General features: G+C 42.6%; 1 protein-coding gene across 1 annotated transcript in view; it reads left to right on the top strand.

Annotated features, from left to right (window-relative positions):
• Positions 1-16,978, top strand: part of abhd12 (abhydrolase domain containing 12, lysophospholipase) — a 114,162-nt gene that overhangs the window by 49,843 nt on the left and 47,341 nt on the right. The window contains exons 3-4 of the mRNA XM_084321427.1: positions 1,235-1,356; positions 16,661-16,766. Of these exons, the coding sequence (XP_084177553.1) occupies positions 1,235-1,356; positions 16,661-16,766 (228 nt within the window). The remainder of the gene's footprint in view (positions 1-1,234; positions 1,357-16,660; positions 16,767-16,978) is intronic.

The following is a 16,978-nucleotide window of genomic DNA, read 5'->3' as shown; positions in this document are numbered from 1 at the left end:
AATACTATGCAATATATATCAATCAATAAATATATATATTCGGTTTAATCTGATCCTTTGTAACATACGTTATTTGGTCCGTTTTCCTTTTTTTCGATTTTAATATTCTATTCTGTCTCACGGACCTCTATGTTACCGTTGAAAGCCATACTGAGACCCCGAGAGTGCAATACCGGCCATATCCTGCTAGGTGGCAGTATCGCCCACCCTTTGAAACCATGTTCCAGACTGTGTGTCACATCTGTGTGTCCGGGCGGAGAATTTTGGCCCAGGCATGTCTAGCGGTTCATCCGAGCACATTGGAACGTGTCCAGGACACTCAATGCATGTGTTGTGCCAGATTATGTCGGGGACCCAATGGACATCAATACTGGAAATCCCGATCAGACAATTGGAATATTCTTTTTGGAATAACCCCGATCAAAGGTAAGGACTATCTGACGTCAATTCCACCTTGATCCTACAATGATTTCATATCGATCCAGCCGATCAACGTATGTAGTATTCAAAACGAATGCCGGGATAAGGATAATAGCTGGCAGTGAATGAGTTAAAGGTAGACTCTGTAATGCTGGGAAACAGCCCCCACAGGACTCACTTGCCTAGAGGTCACTGTCTGATGACATTACAAATTCTACCTTTTAAAGGGGAACATGACCCATTTCTATCTTTGAAGTCGTATTATTTCCTATTTGGGATTCCTTTTCTGGCTGTTTGCCCCTTTAAATATTTTTTAATACAGTGTGTTTGGTATTTATCCAGCCTCAGGAACACGACGAGCTGCTCTCAGGTCTGTGCTGTTAGCTGTGATGATGATGAATGATGGTCTCCTAAGGGGATGGATCAGATCTGGATGCAGGCATAACATCAACTTCCTGTTAAACCCCAAAAGTAGAGACAGTTCGTGCTCTCTCGCTGTGTCTCTCTCTCTGTTTATATCTCTGTTTAGTATATAGTGTACTATATATTGCATTTCAAGACGGGCATTAATTATCCACAAAAAAGGCCAATCGTGATGTACTGTGTTTCTCACCTTCACTGAAATTAGTTAATTAACCTGTTTAATCAGTTGTCTCCATGATTAACAGAACAGGCTAATGGTCTCCTCCACTTTGAGTCCGATTACTATGAGTCTGATTACTAATGAATCTCTCTTTCTCTCTCTCTCTCTCCTCTTTCTTTCTCCCATCTCTCTCTTTCTCCCCCCTCTCTCTTTCTCCCCCCTCTCTCTCAGATTAAGCCTGGTGGGCAGACTGAAGAGGGTATTTCTCTGGCTCCTGGGCATCTACATCGCCATCCCCTTCATCGTCAAACTGTGCCCTTCCATTCAGGCCAAGCTAGTGTTTTTAAATTTTGGTAAGTGAATTTGAAACGTTGATACTGTTGAGTTGATTTGGCATGTTTTCATGTTGATTTCATGGTGACATACTAAATGCGGTGTGTGTGTGCATGTTTGCATGTGTGTACATCCTGTACATGAAATGCACACATGGTCTTCTCCACTTTGAGTCAGATTACTGAGTCGGATTACTAATGAATCTCTCTTTCTCATCTCTCTCTTTCTCCTTCTCTTTCTCCCCTCTCTTTCTCTCTTTCTCTCTCCTTCTCCTCTCTCTTCTTCTCTTTCTCATCTCTCTGTCTCCTCTCCTCTTTCTCCTTCTCTCTCTCTTCTCTTTCTTCTCTCTCCTTTTTCCTTCTTCTCTCTCTCCTTTTTCCTTCTTCTCTCTCCTCTCTTTCTCTTTCTGCCCTCTTTTTCCTTTCACCTTCGTATCTTTCTCCTCTTTCTCCTTCTCCCCCCTCTCTCCTTTCTCCTCTTTCTCTTTCTCCGCTCTCTCTCTTTCCCCTCTCTCTCTTCTTTCTCTCTTTCTTCCCTCTGCCTTGCGGCATGTTTGTATTTGTGTACATACATGAAATGCACACATGAACACACATGTAGTCGGCAGGTCTCTCAACGTCTGGCTACATTTGCAGTCAGTGGTGGAAAGTAACTAAGTGTTTTTACTCAAGTACTGTACTTAAGTTTCGAGTTACTTGTACTTTATGTGAGTGTTTTCATTTGAGGGAACTTTTTACTTTCACTCCACTACATTTCAAAGGAAATATTGTACTTTTTACTCTACTACATTTAGCTGAACCCATCAGTTACTAGTAGTTACTTTGAAGAAAAAGATTTTGCATAGAAAACAGTGTGTGTTTATGAATTCAGCGGCACCATCCCATAATCTGTCTTGTACTACCCCAGACGCAGTCTTTTTCATCTCCAGGACATTGGGATGTCCCTTCAGTGTGACTGTAGGGCTGTTGCTGTAGGCGTTAACTTTTTCAGCGCCACCAGCTTTCGCCATCTGCACTGGCTGGCTCCATCTTTTCTTGACCATTTTCACGATATTTCACGATCTTTGAATATTCTATATTATAGCTATGGAGACAATAGTATGGCTCATTTGACGGACACTATTTCTAGTCCAACATGTAAAAAATAGTTTGTTTCTACACACTGCAGTTTGTAGTTTATTACACGCTAAACATCGTCCATTTCCAAAAGAATCCAGTATTTTTCCATAGATTGTGAGATATGACGCGTTATATGCAATAAGCCCAAATCGTTCTGGTTGATCGCCTGAAACCCCAAATACTCCCAAATCAAAGGTATATATACCATGTACATTATGTCATGTGCCTTCACAAAAGCATCAGGGGGGGGGGGGGGGGGGGGGGTAGTCTTCCCCCGAAAATGCGAGCGTTACAAAAAGCTTGGTTTAGGTCCGGTAAAATACGACACTGTGACCGTTACAGAAACATGTTTCAGGGGGCGGCTGAGTGGCGCAGTGGGCAAGGCGCTCGCCACTAACATAGGAGATGCTGGTATCGAGCCCAGCTCTCGGCGTTGCTACCGGCTTGGCCGGCCGTCATACTAACACAATTGGCAGTGTTAGAGGGTGGGAAAGCCGGTGGGTGGGGATTAGACGTTGTGGACAGCGACTCCTACAGGTCGGTTGGGTGACGCCGGTACGGCTGAAACAGGAAGTGTCGGGGGCAGCGTAAGCCTGGTATTGCCTGGAGAGTGGTTTTATTATCTGGTATCGCCTGGAGAGTGGTTTTATTATTTGCATAGCGTTTAACATATCTTACTAGCTTTCCGGTCACTGGGAGAACGGAAAAGCTAAATTCATGCAGAATGCAGGCGAGATGTCGGCTAATATCCACAATGACAATAACCTATATATATACTATAGCCTGTATATGCTGCGTAGATGCCACTGTTATGCTGTTATATTATCTATTATTCTATTTCACATGTGTCTTTAGTAACGTGCCTTAAGTGCTTATTTGCGTATCGAATGGGGAAGTGAGATTCCATCACAAGTGGTCATTGGAGATGCATCCTGATGCCAGGTGTGAACGGACGTATTTAGAACTCGACACTTGTGTGATTGGGTCCAGGTGAGATCCTGATGCCAGGTGTGAACGGACGTACTTAGAGCTGAACACTTGTGTGATTGGGTCCAGGTGAGATCCTGATGCCAGGTGTGAACGGACGTATTTAGAACTCGACACTTGTGTGATTGGGTCCAGGTGAGATCCTGATGCCAGGTGTGAACGGACGTACTTAGAGCTGAACACTTGTGTGATTGGGTCCAGGTGAGATCCTGATGCCAGGTGTGAACGGACGTATTTAGAGCTGGACACTTGTGTGATTGGGTCCAGGTGAGATCCTGATGCCAGGTGTGAACAGACGTACTTAGAGCTGGACACTTGTGTGATTGGGTCCAGGTGGAAACAGCCTCTGGGGGCTGTATTACACCTGAAACATTGATGAGGCAGAGGTCTGGTCACTGACCATGTTAATACTGTGTGTCAGGACTTCATAGCACAGTTCTAGCACGTAATGTACTGTATGTTACACTAAGTGTTACTTCATAGCACAGTTCTAGCACATACTGTACTGTATGTTTCACTAAGTGTTACTTCATAGCACAGTTCTAGCACATACTGTATGTTACACTAAGTGTTACTTCATAGCACAGTTCTAGCACATAATGTATGTTACACTAAGGCCATGTTTAGACGGAGAGAGTCTGAACAGAAACCGCAAAAATGTTGCATTTAGACTAGTGTTTTGGGATGGAATTCTGCGTGCAGACGAGGCTGTAAAGACTCGAGACGACGGAGCCCTGCTGTCGCACGATTGGCGCAGATGTCACATGACCAGAAACGTCAGTGGCCAATCATATCGCGCAAACCGAACGCGGAAGTGCAACTCCGTTAGGGCGGTAGCCTGAACAAATGAGGACTCCGTTAGGGAAAATATTCACGCAACCCATACGCTACACTGCCTCAGGTTGTTGAGACAACCAGACGTGCTGTGAAGACCCGCCCTACTCTGCCTCTGATTCGCAGACTGTGGGTGGGGGAATGTGATTGGACCAAAGCAGAGTCACTCACAGACAGTGGCTCCAGTCACTAATAGTTGCGATAGCCGCAGGACTGATTCTTGTGTATTTAAAAGTACTGCCAATGTAGCCTTCAGGTGATCGCCATGGATAGAATCAGACATGCTTTGTTTACGCTTCTAGGCTACTGGCGCATGCCTGTGATGTAAGCTGTACGCGACGAGAGCATTGAGAACCCTTTCGTCATCGTTTTATGCGGTTTGACTGTTCAGATGATGAATGAATGAATGAATGAAAACTTTATTTAACAGATTGCAGAATGGGTACAATACAGTACGGCTCAATACATACAATTGTTAAGGGGATGCAGACCTGAGAAAGACGTTTGTCTTGTTTCCATCAGGGTCCCCCATTTTCAATTCATATAGACATATATGACATACATGACATACAGATAGTCAGTACTGCTACATCTATACATTTATGACATACCAGATTTGCAAATACAGTACTGTTTGTGATACAGAAGGAGTCAAGAAAAGGGAGTATATACATTTGACGTAGAAACTGTACATTGGAGGAGGTTGGGTGGGGGGGGTTGGGTACATTGGGATATTGACAACCATACTGGGTAATTTACATTGGAGGTGGTTGGGGGGGGGGGGGGGGGGCGGGGGGCACACTGTATAAACAAGTAACACTGTACATTGAGGGGGGGGGGGGAGGAGACACTGTACAAACAAACACAATTGTACATTGAACTATTGACAAAACCATACTAGGTAAATGACTGTACATTGGAGGGGGTTGGGTTAGGATATTTACAGGGGCCAGTGTTGAATTGCAGTCTCCCGTAGGTGTCCCTTGAGAGAGGTTTTGAAAGTGGGTAGTGATCCACATTCCTTTACAGCTTTGGGTAGGGCGTTCCACATTGATGTGGCATAATTGCGAAACGTGTTTAGTCCCTTATTTGAGCCGAATCTGGGTTTAACATGATTTGTGGAGCTCCCTCTGGTGTTGTGATCGTGGTATTCACTGACCTTTGGGAAGTATTTTGACATGTACATGGGTACCTTGGTCGTGTAGTGTATCTTGTAGACCAGGCCCATTGCAAGTTGTTGTACTCTGTCGTCTACTCTAAGCCATCCTAGGTTGTCAAAGTGGGCAGGGGTGAGGTGGGTTCTAGGAGTAAGGTCAAGCAGTAGTCTGACCAGTTTGTTTTGAGATGTTTGTAATTTTGTTTTTAGCGCCTTTGAGGTGCTTTGGTACCATGAGGTGCAAGCATAGTCGTAGTACCCCTGAATGAGTGCTCCTGCCAGAGTCTTCAGGGTGTTCTTGTTTACCAGAGAGGAGATCCGGTACAAGAATCGAGTTCGTTGGTTGACTTTTTTTATTACATTGGATGCCATTTTGTCACAGGAGAGATTAGCCTCTAGGATGGAACCCAGGTAGGTAATTTCATCTTTCCTTGTGACAATATTGTCACCCACTGTAACTGAGAAGCCGTCGGTCTTGCTGAGTTTGTTATTTGAACCGAAGAGAATGGACTCTGTTTTGCCCATGTGTAATGATAGTTTGTTATCAGCGAGCCATATGCAGATTCTGCCTAGTTCCGAGCTGAGGGTTTTTTCAACCTGTAACTTGTTCTTGTCAGAGACCAGCAGGGCTGATAGTTCAAGTTCAAGTTCTTTAATAGTTGTCATACAGAAGTACAGAATACTTTCATACAAAATGCTTCTTACTGTTACGCTCCAGAGACTGTGCTAGACAAGATAGTATCAAATAACATAATAACATAATATAGCATGAATTTAGAAGAAGAAAATGACAGCACAAAGGTTTATCGTTTCTAGGATTTCCACCCAGGAAGGTGGTCTCACTTTTTTGCGGATTCTCCCCGCAAAAACGCTGTTGCCGTATAAACAAAAGGCACATTCGAGGAAATATTTTGCCGGTTTCACCCGCGAGCGTTCCCGTCTAAACATGGCCTAAGTGTTTCCTCTGTAATTGGTCGTTTGTTTGTAGCAGTGGTGGCAGGGGTCATCTTTGGTTCTAGTGCAGGTTGTAACATTTAGTTTGTATCTGGAGACTTGGTTATGACTAGACTAACTCCTTTTGAAGTGTATGCTTTGAAGACTTAATTATGACTAGACTAACTCCCTTTGAAGTGTATGATTATGATTAGAGTAACTCCTTTTGAAGTGTATGATTTGAAGACTTAATTATGACTCATTTCCTTACACATCTTACTGTGTGGGTGGAAGTATGGGGGTCGACATTTAAAAAGACAGTAAATCCAATAGTCTTACTGCAAAAGCGGGCCATTCGGAACCTTTTCAAGGCTGGTTACTAGTATGAACACACAAATCCATTGTTTATAAAGTCTCATATTATGAAATTTAATGATTTGGTTTATTATAAAACTATGCAAATGTACAGAGCTAAAGCAAAGTTACTCGCAGACCGGGTGCAAAGTTTTTTTTTCAATACATGAAAGAAAATATGATTTGAGAGATATTTGTAAATTTACTGTTCATAAAGCTAAGAAAGGGATTAAAAGGAGGTGTATTTCTATTATTGGGGTTAACTTGTGGAACAATGCTGATATACAGTTAAGAATGAGTCATTCGCTTTTGGTTTTTAAGAAAATGGTTTGTAAAGCTATTTTTGAAAACTACAAAGGTGAATAATACTGTTTTTTGCTATTTTCTTTTAGAATACTGTTTTGGAGTCTTAATTTTGTTAAGAATATAGGACAGGTATATATAAGCATTATGCTTCAGTCTGTACCTTTTCAGTCACTATGGAATCAAATATTGTTAAATGATTGTGTATATTGTATTGTGTGAGATGATGACTGAATAAAACTACTACTACTACTACTACTACTACTACTACTACTACTACTACTACTACTACTACTACTACTAGACTAACTCCTTTTATAGTGTATGATTTGAAGACTTAATTATGACTAGACTAACTCATTTTGAAGTGTATGATTTGAAGACTTAATTATGATTAGACTAACTCATTTTGAAGTGTATGATTTGAAGACTTAATTATGACTAGACTAACTCCTTTTATAGTGTATGATTTGAAGACTTAATTATGACTTGACTAACTCCTTTTGAAGTGTATGATTTGAAGACTTAATTATGACTAGACTAACTCCTTTTGAAGTGTATGATTTGACGACTTAATTATGACTAGACTAACTCCTTTTGAAGTGTATGATTATGACTAGACTAACTCCTTTTGAAGTATTATTATGACTAGACTAACTCCTTTTTGAAGTGTATTATTTGAAGTGTATGGAAGGATTTTGAGAACTGAAGATTCTCATGATGCAACGATGGCTACAGCTGGTCAATGAAATCTAATGGAGATAAAGAATTCCAAGATAGAATTATGAGGGAAAACTAGGGTGTTCTGGAATTCCAAGATAGAATTATGAGTTTTGCGGTCAGGTGGCGTAGCGGAGATTGCGCTCGTCACAATGCAAGAGGCTGCGGTGTCGACTCCCGGAGTCAGCATTGCTTGGGGCTTGGGCTGATCGCTATACTAACCCGTTTGGCTGGGTTAGGGGGAGGGCAAGTCATGGGTGGGAAACTGGCGTTGTGGACAGCGAAGCCTACAGGTCAGGTTTGGGCGCCTGCTCAGCGGAGGCAGGACTTGATGAAGGCAGCGTGACCTCCTGAGAGTCCTCGTTGCCAGGTGAAAAAAGAGTCACTGGCTGTTGCCGCACGTGTCGGAGGAAGCGTGCAGATGACTTCAGGGTTCCCTTGTACCAATCAGTAGGAGAACATGCGCACAACAAACAGGTAGGGGAGGGGGGGAATTGGCACAACGTCTAAATTGGGACGGGGAGAAAACAGAGAAAAATCGGAGAAAGAGAGGATTAAAAATAAAAATAAAGATAGAATTATGAGGGAAAACTATGTTGTTCTGGAATACCAAGATAGAATTATGAGGGAAAACTATTGTGGTGGAATATATTATCATGTCACTATGTTCTGGAATTCCAAGATATAATTATGAGGGAAAACTAGGGTGTTCTGGAATTCCAAGATAGAATTCAGAGGAAAGTTCTGAGGTCGTCAAAAGTTTCCCAGTTTCATTCCGGCTCTTGAGCAAGACACTTAACCCTTAACTGCTCCTGATGAGCAGGTTGGCATGGTTTCCTCTGCCGTCGGTGTGTGAATGTGAGGCATAAGTTGTAAAGCTCTTTGGATAAACGCACTATATTAATGCGGTGGCATTTACCATTTATGATGCAAAAATATTTTAAATTACATCTTACAGAATTGCAGAAATATACAACATGGTTGATTCCCAATATGTGACAACAAGTACCCGGTGAAGAAAATGACAGACTAGCAAAAATTTCAAGGTGGCCTTTTTTTTCACCTAGAACAGGAGCACAGTCTCCCATTCAGCTGGTCTCGGGTCAGGTGTCAGAAAAGGTTCCAGTTCCAGCGGTTACACTGTTACTCGGGGTCAGTCTCGTGGGGGGAGGTAGCGTGTAGATTTTCAGACAGCAGGAAGTAGACTGAGATGTGAGACGTGGTCTTGTGTAACGCTACAGGAAAGAGGAAAATCTATTTCTGCAACGGCTGTACTTTTCCGTTTCTGCTGAGTGGACTCGGAAGAGCATGACGGCAGCAGCAATAATGAGATATTGCACGGAGTCACACACACACACACACACACACACACACTACTGATTTTTATTATGTCTTGCTCCGCGGACATAATGGTGCACAGCAATATACCCGATGCTTAATGCGTATAGTCAAATCAGTCGGTTATCATTTGTAATAATTAATTTACATTACCTCCGCTCTGTCTGCAGCAGGTTTCTCTGCTCATGGAATGGCATGTCTGTATCGTTTATGAACGCTACGCAAAGGGGTGACATGTTGTTGGCACAATTTGTAAATGCGAATGTAAATGCACTAGATAACACTACTTCCAAGGCAACAGACTTTTTCACGGTACGCTCTCATGCCCCACAGCTGACCACTGTTGTCTTCCTGCAACAACTCACGCCTCATGGGATTTCAGAGCAATATTTCTGTTTCAGAGGCACAAACGAGCACTTTTGGGCGATGTATTTGATAATTTATTTGACACTATAGATCAGGGGTAGGCAACCCTAGGCACGCGTGCCTGCATAGGCACGCGGGGGCATTTGCATAGGCACAGGGGGCAGCAGTAAAAAGAAAAAAAAAAATATATATATATATATATATATATATATATTTTTTTTTGCTCTGAAATATTATAGTGAAATATTTTGCACTGTTGTCGCATTTATCTTGTTGAAATCCTCCCACAGGTTCTTTTTACTACCACATATTTAATTGAGTCCCTTTATTTGTTTATTATTTCAATTTAGCTGGAAATACATTGCTACATCATTCAGTAACATTTGCAGAGCCTTATAACAAAAACATTATTACGGTCACCATTGTGACCAGTTGGATTAATCAACAATTTTTCTATTTCATTGAACATTGCACATGTTAAAAGCCATTTTTTTTTACTCAAAATGTGAGTATTACCAAGTCAACTTGTGTTCTTAAAACAAAGACAATAAACATAGTTTTATTAGGTTGAAATAATGTGGTTGTGTACTTATTTTGCTGTTAACTTATTATGGATTGAAAACTGAAAACCTTAATGCACAGTAACTGAACTCAATATTTTTAAGTTCTGGTAACTTATTATTATTTTTTTTTTTACAGTGTAGTCTTGCGATCAATCAAAACTTATTTACACGATATACCTCACATTCACCCTCCATTCACATCCTGGTGTTCTCCTGGTGTTCTCCATTAGGCCTGTAGGTGGAGCTATGACAGCACACGTACAGTACACACACCGATGGTGTGTGATGTGTCCAAAAATGAATGGGCAAATGTGAGTGAAATGGTCGCACTGTATGCAGCTGTTTGTCTGCATTGCATTCCCCCCCCCCCCCCAACTCAGATTTAGGGTTGATACAACCATCATAATAATATTGTTAATAATAACAATAACAATAATGATGTAATAATGTAAAAATTATCATTAAAAATACCTGATTATGAGAAAAAAAAATTACGATGCATGGAATATTGTTGAGGCACACTAGTTACAACTATATTTCAAACAGGCACTCCATGTCAAAAAGGTTGCTGACCCCTGCTATAGATGCTTAACTCTGAGTAGGCTGAGGGGGCGTGGCCTTCTGTCCACTAGACACTGTATAGATGCTTAACTCTCAGTAGGCTGAGGGGGCGTGGCCTTCTGTTCACTAGACACTATAGATCAGGGGTGTCAAATGTAAAATAAATGTAGAACTAATTTACATATTGTTAAACATGTTGTTTCTGTATTTATTACTTATTCAAGTTACACATATTGCATATGCATTTGCATAGATGTAAAAATATATGTTAGCTTATGTTATTTTAACAAATTATTTTAGTTGATCAGAACCCCATATTACTCCATCAATCAATGATCAACCCATTCAAGTAAATAACAAAGAAGAATATCATCAAATACAAGCTATGACATTAAGTTTGTTCAAAACCTTTTTGTCACAGTCAAGAGGGGCAGAACTAACAACTGTGAGCTGCAAAGAACACGTGGGACAGATGTAGCAGATGTTACAAAAACAAATGGCTGCACACAACCTTGCAGAGGCCATACATCCAACTAATGGCAGATAGTATAATTAACTTTAATTAACAGATTGCAGAATGGGTACAGTACAGTACAGCTCAATACACACAATTGTTAAGGGGATGCAGACCAGAGAAAGACTTTCGTCTTGTTTACATCAGGGTCCCCCATTTTCAATTTGTAATGAAATTGCTATTATGTGTCTGCATGAACACACAACTGTAACTGTACTCAAAAATAACAAAATAAGGGTTGTCTCAGTTCACAACTATATTGGTCAAGTTTTGGGTGGGACTTGTTTACGTCCCTACTGCTTCTTATTCAATTGAGCGAGATGCTCTGTTATGTCACACAGCCAGTTTGCATCTGACAGTTAAGACAATATTTCTTCAACCCTTTGTTACCTATTCCGCCTGGATGTTTTTTGTATTTTGGGCTGTAAAATTGTCGAATGTCTGAGGACTAAGTGCTTTTGGCTTTTTTCCTTTGTTACTTCATCAATACCTCAGATGTTCAACATACATGTATGTGTAAGAATGTGTAATAACTAAGGCTGTCAAAGTTAAAGCTTTATTAACGCATTTTTTTTTACCAGAGCTCTTGTGGGCCACATCAAATGACGTGGCGGTCCCCGCAGGCCTTGAGTTTGACACCTATGCTATAGATCAGTGGTTCCCAAAGTCGGGGTCGCGACCCAAAGGTGGGCCGCGAGCAGCCACGGATGGGCCGCGAGATGATTTAAAAAAAAAATAAAATAAATAAAATAAAAAACATTTTTTTTATTTTTTATTTTTTTATTTTTTATTTTTTATTTTAATTTTTTTTGTCAGGCCACTGAACTTAGAAGCAGGCCAGGGCAGTGTTTCTAGTTGTATTCTAAAATTATTTTCTATTGTATTCTAAAATGTGACTATATGGTTTTATATTAACTTAATAAATAAACAAAACCGAAAAATCTACTTATTTTAACGAACATTTCAAACTAAATAACAGATTATGCACATAAAACGCTGAAAACAACCGAAGCAACAATAGTATTTTAATGAGGCTATTATTATTATCATTATTATTTTGCAACAAGTTAGCCCTCTCATAAATAGCACATATAAATGAATAACTAACTTGAACTAACTTAATAGGATTGAAGTGATATTTGGCTTAAAAAATCGGTCGCCTGGCAAAAAAAAAAAAAAAAAAAGCCAGACGATGTGCATTGGGCCGCGGCTCTCTGACGCCTTATTTTCTGGGCCCCGGCCTGAAAAGTTTGGGAACCCCTGCTATAGATGATAAACTCTCAGTAGGCTGAGGGGGCGTGGCCTTCTGTCTACTAACTAGACACTATAGATTATTAACTCCCAGTAGGCTGAGGGGGCCTGGCCTTCTGTCTAACTAGACACTTTTGAGTGCAATACTAGTTTGACAAATAGTATATAGTATCGAAACAAAAATGGTGGTATCGTGACAACACTAGCCTACACACACAGTAGCTCAGAGTCAGATCTTCAGTGCTGGACAGCGCCTAGCAGCCCCCCCACACACACAGTAGCTCAGAGTCTCTTCAGTGCTGGACAGCGCCTAGCAGCCCCCACACACACACACAGTAGCTCAGAGTCAGATCTTCAGTGCTGGACAGCGCCTAGCAGCCCCCCCACACACACAGTAGCTCAGAGTCTCTTCAGTGCTGGACAGCGCCTAGCAGCCCCCACACACACACAGTAGCTCAGAGTCAGATCTTCAGTGCTGGACAGCGCCTAGCAGCCCCCCCACACACACAGTAGCTCAGAGTCAGATCTTCAGTGCTGGACAGCGCCTAGCAGCCCCCACACACACACAGCAGCTCAGAGTCAGATCTTCAGTACTGGACAGAGCCTAGCAGCCCCCCCCACACACACAGTAGCTCAGAGTCAGATCTTCATTACTGGACAGCTCCTAGCAGCCCCCCCACACACACAGCAGCTCAGAGTCAGATCTTCATTACTGGACAGCTCCTAGCAGCCCCCACACACACACAGTAGCTCAGAGTCAGATCTTCAGTGCTGGACAGCTCCTAGCAGCCCCCACACACACACAGCAGCTCAGAGTCAGATCTTCAGTATTGGACAGCTCCTAGCAGCCCCCACACACACACAGTAGCTCAGAGTCGGATCTTCAGTGCTGGACAGCTCCTAGCAGCCCCCCCCACACACATACACACACACAGCATCTCGCTGACTGTGCAGACAGAGACTGCTGGCACAGGCACACTGTCAGAGACGGATAGGCAGGCTCCACTACCTCGGCCAGTTTGGGCCACTGGGGATTTACCAGACACCAGACATTATGTCCCTGCAATGTAATTTACTTGAGCTTGTAAGGAGCCTCCACCCCCACACAGTCTGGACCTTTTACCCTCTATTTCAGCTCATGCTTTTTTTCTCTGTGCCACCATGGCGATCAGCAAATGTGACTGTTTGAATGCAAGCAAAACATTTATTTTCTAAAACTCCACTCTGCTTTTAATTTAAGTTTCACGGTATATTACATACATTCACATATTATATGGTATACTGCATTCACATACATGGTATATTACATTCACATATTACACAGTATATTACATTCGCATATTACATGGGGCGACAGTGGCTCAGGAGGTAGAGCGGCCGTCTGGTAATCGGAAGGTTCCCGGTTTGATTCCTGCTCCTCCCACCAGTGTGTCAAATTGTCCTTGAGCAAGACACTTAACCCCCTTGGTCGGAGTGTGAATGTGTGAGTGAATGGGTAAATGTGAGGCATAAGTTGTAAAGCGCTTTGAATAAATGCTGTTATATAAATGCAGCCCATGTCTGCCTGGAGGAATCATAGATTTGCCAGACACTTGCATTATTCAACACATTTTTTATCATCTTGAGCCTAATTGGACCCTTGGACTGAAGAACCATATGAGTCTGTTTTGAAATATGTTGGACAGCCCAATGTATTTGCAGTTGTGAATTTAATCACTTGGAGTGTGAATGTGGTAAATGGATCATAAGTAGCTACTCAACCTCTACCGTGAGTGAACACAACACAATTGTTGATGGATCCGAATACTAGGAGAAAGCTTAGCTAGCAAAAATAATATTAATAATAATAATGACTTATTTGATAACGCTCATTTCTCAAACCCAATGCGCTATCTAAAGCTGAAAAGCTAACTTAACGTTAGTTACCAGTTAGTTATGACAGGCATCAGCTCTCCACCTCTCACCAGCGGCCAGCTATCCTAGCCAACATTACCTTAAACTTAGTAAATTATCTAGGCAAATAAACAAACCTGCGGCGGGATTCTAGCATAGCAAAAGCATTGGCAATAGTTCATTCCATTCATCAGGGAGACTGACATAGGTGAACAACATAAACAAGCATGACCCACGATTGATTGAAAGAAATGAAAAAGAGGAGTGTTTTTCTGTATAGTACTTACCCGCTGCTGTTTGTGCCTGTTCACGCTTTGTCTCGTGGTTCTCATTATGATCCATGATGGCCAACATTGTGCGTGCCTGCATCGCTGGATATTCAAAGTGTAACCGCTTTGGACAATACTTGAGAAGGACATTATGGAAGGGTTAGGGTTATTTTTTATTTCTCCACGTGGTGAATACACAGGTCACAACATGTTTACATGAACGTTTTGGAGTTGTATTTGGAGTGTATTTCGTGACTGTATACAGTGTTAGGGAATGTCAGGCTCCGGATCTCCCCCACTTCCAGTGATGAAGCTAAACTACGCTATTAACGGAGCGACTGTTCCCAAAGCGAAATGCACGCACAGAGACAAAAAAGGTATGTATCTTCTTGTCTAACTCCAGGGAAGATGTTAAATAAGCTAATTTCCCAAAATGTTGGAGTTTTCCTTTAAGTGATAATCAAAACCCAGCTTAAGTCATTAAACCAATGTAGTGAAACGCGAAGCCAATACGCACACACACACACACAGTCGAACTGGAACGCTTTACCAAACATACACTACCACCAGCATTCATATCTCATACGTTCATCTTCCAATCGCTTAACCATAACATAACTTACTTACCGGTACCCAAACAACGTGTCCCTGAGTCCACATTCATGCATGAATCAATTTCAAAACGTTAGAAAAACGCTCCGTTTCCCGATTCCTCAATCATCCAATGTCTGGAAGTGGGTCCATGGTTAATAAACGGTCCATAACCGCATTCTATCGTGCAGATTAACACATGCAAGATGAAAGACCCAACGGAACATGCGCGTTGCGTCACCTGCTCAGCTCTGCTCTGCTCTGACTGAGAGAGGGAAAGACAGACTGCCCTGCCCTCTGCTGGTGCGTGCTGTGCACTACACATTCTGTGACGTCACGGTATTGAAAATCATACCGTCTGTATTTCGAAATACCCTGGTATACCGTAATACCATCATACCGCCCAAGCGGCCGCTACCTAGTTCCCTCTCGTCCATAAAAGTTGAACAATGCCGGCACGTAGCCCCTTTCGAAGTGTGCATCACAGTAACGAACGGGGCTAGTCGGCACGTAGCTTTAGTGCGATCCACCTGTCTTTGTCCATTACTGTGGTTAACTGGGAATCCGAAATGATCCCAAACGGGAGACTTGAATGTTGTGGGATCATCTTCTACCTCTGGCTTGTCAGTTAGTATTGCACTCGCCATACTAAGGCTAATATGCTATGCTGAATTACAGCTCTCGTTCAGTGTAGCTGCGCGCTGCGTGGGATGAACAAACAACATCCGGTTAGTTGTGCACGTTATATTAGGGCCAGGGGGAATTTAAGTTCAGCAAAAAAAGGTTCCGTACCGTTGCAATCGTTCGGTGCACAGCGCGTACTGTACCGGAGGACCACATTGAGGCGGTACAGTACGTATTCGCGTACCGTTACACCCCTAAACAATACCACAACCTACTATATCTCCACAGTGAGACTACCCTACTATACTGTCCGTCTCCCCACAGTCAGGCTGCCCTACTATACTATACTGTCTGTCTCTCCACAGTAAGACTGTATCCTCTGTCTCTCCACAGTAAGACTGTCCTCTGTCTCTCCACAGTAAGGCTGTATCCTCTGTCTCTCCACAGTAAGACTGTCCTCTGTCTCTCCACAGTAAGGCTGTATCCTCTGTCTCTCCACAGTAAGACTGTATCCTCTGTCTCTCCACAGTAAGGCTATATCCTCTGTCTCTCCACAGTAAGGCTGTATCCTCTGTCTCTCCACAGTAAGGCTGTATCCTCTGTCTCTCCACAGTAAGACTGTATCCACTGTCTCTCCACAGTAAGGCTGTATCCTCTGTCTCTCCACAGTAAGACTGTATCCTCTGTCTCCCCACAGTAAGACTGTATCCTCTGTCTCTCCACAGTAAGGCTGTATCCTCTGTCTCTCCACAGTAAGGCTGTATCCTCTGTCTCTCCACAGTAAGACTGTATCCTCTGTCTCTCCACAGTAAGGCTGTATCCTCTGTCTCTCCACAGTAAGACTGTATCCTCTGTCTCCCCACAGTAAGACTGTATCCTCTGTCTCTCCACAGTAAGGCTGTATCCTCTGTCTCTCCACAGTAAGACTGTATCCTCTGTCTCCCCACAGTAAGACTGCCCTACCTCATTGACCTGAAGAACCCTCAGGCCCAGGGCCTCAACCACACCTTCAACTTCTACCTACAGCCAGAGGTTGGCATCAATATAGGTGTATGGTAAGACACGCACGCGCACGCACGCGCACACACACACACACACACACACACACACACACACACACACACACACACACACACACACACACACACACACACACACACACACACACACACACACACACACACACACACACCTACACACACACACCTCTCTATCTCTCTCTTTCTCTTCATGTGTGTGTGTCTGTATGCATGCTTCATATGTTTGT

This window comes from Notolepis coatsorum (assembly GCF_963971535.1).
Source record: "Notolepis coatsorum genome assembly, chromosome: 9".
NCBI classification, from domain to species: domain Eukaryota; kingdom Metazoa; phylum Chordata; class Actinopteri; order Aulopiformes; family Paralepididae; genus Notolepis; species Notolepis coatsorum.
Note: the sequence above shows the minus strand (reverse complement) of the source record. Positions and strands in the feature narration are given on the sequence as shown.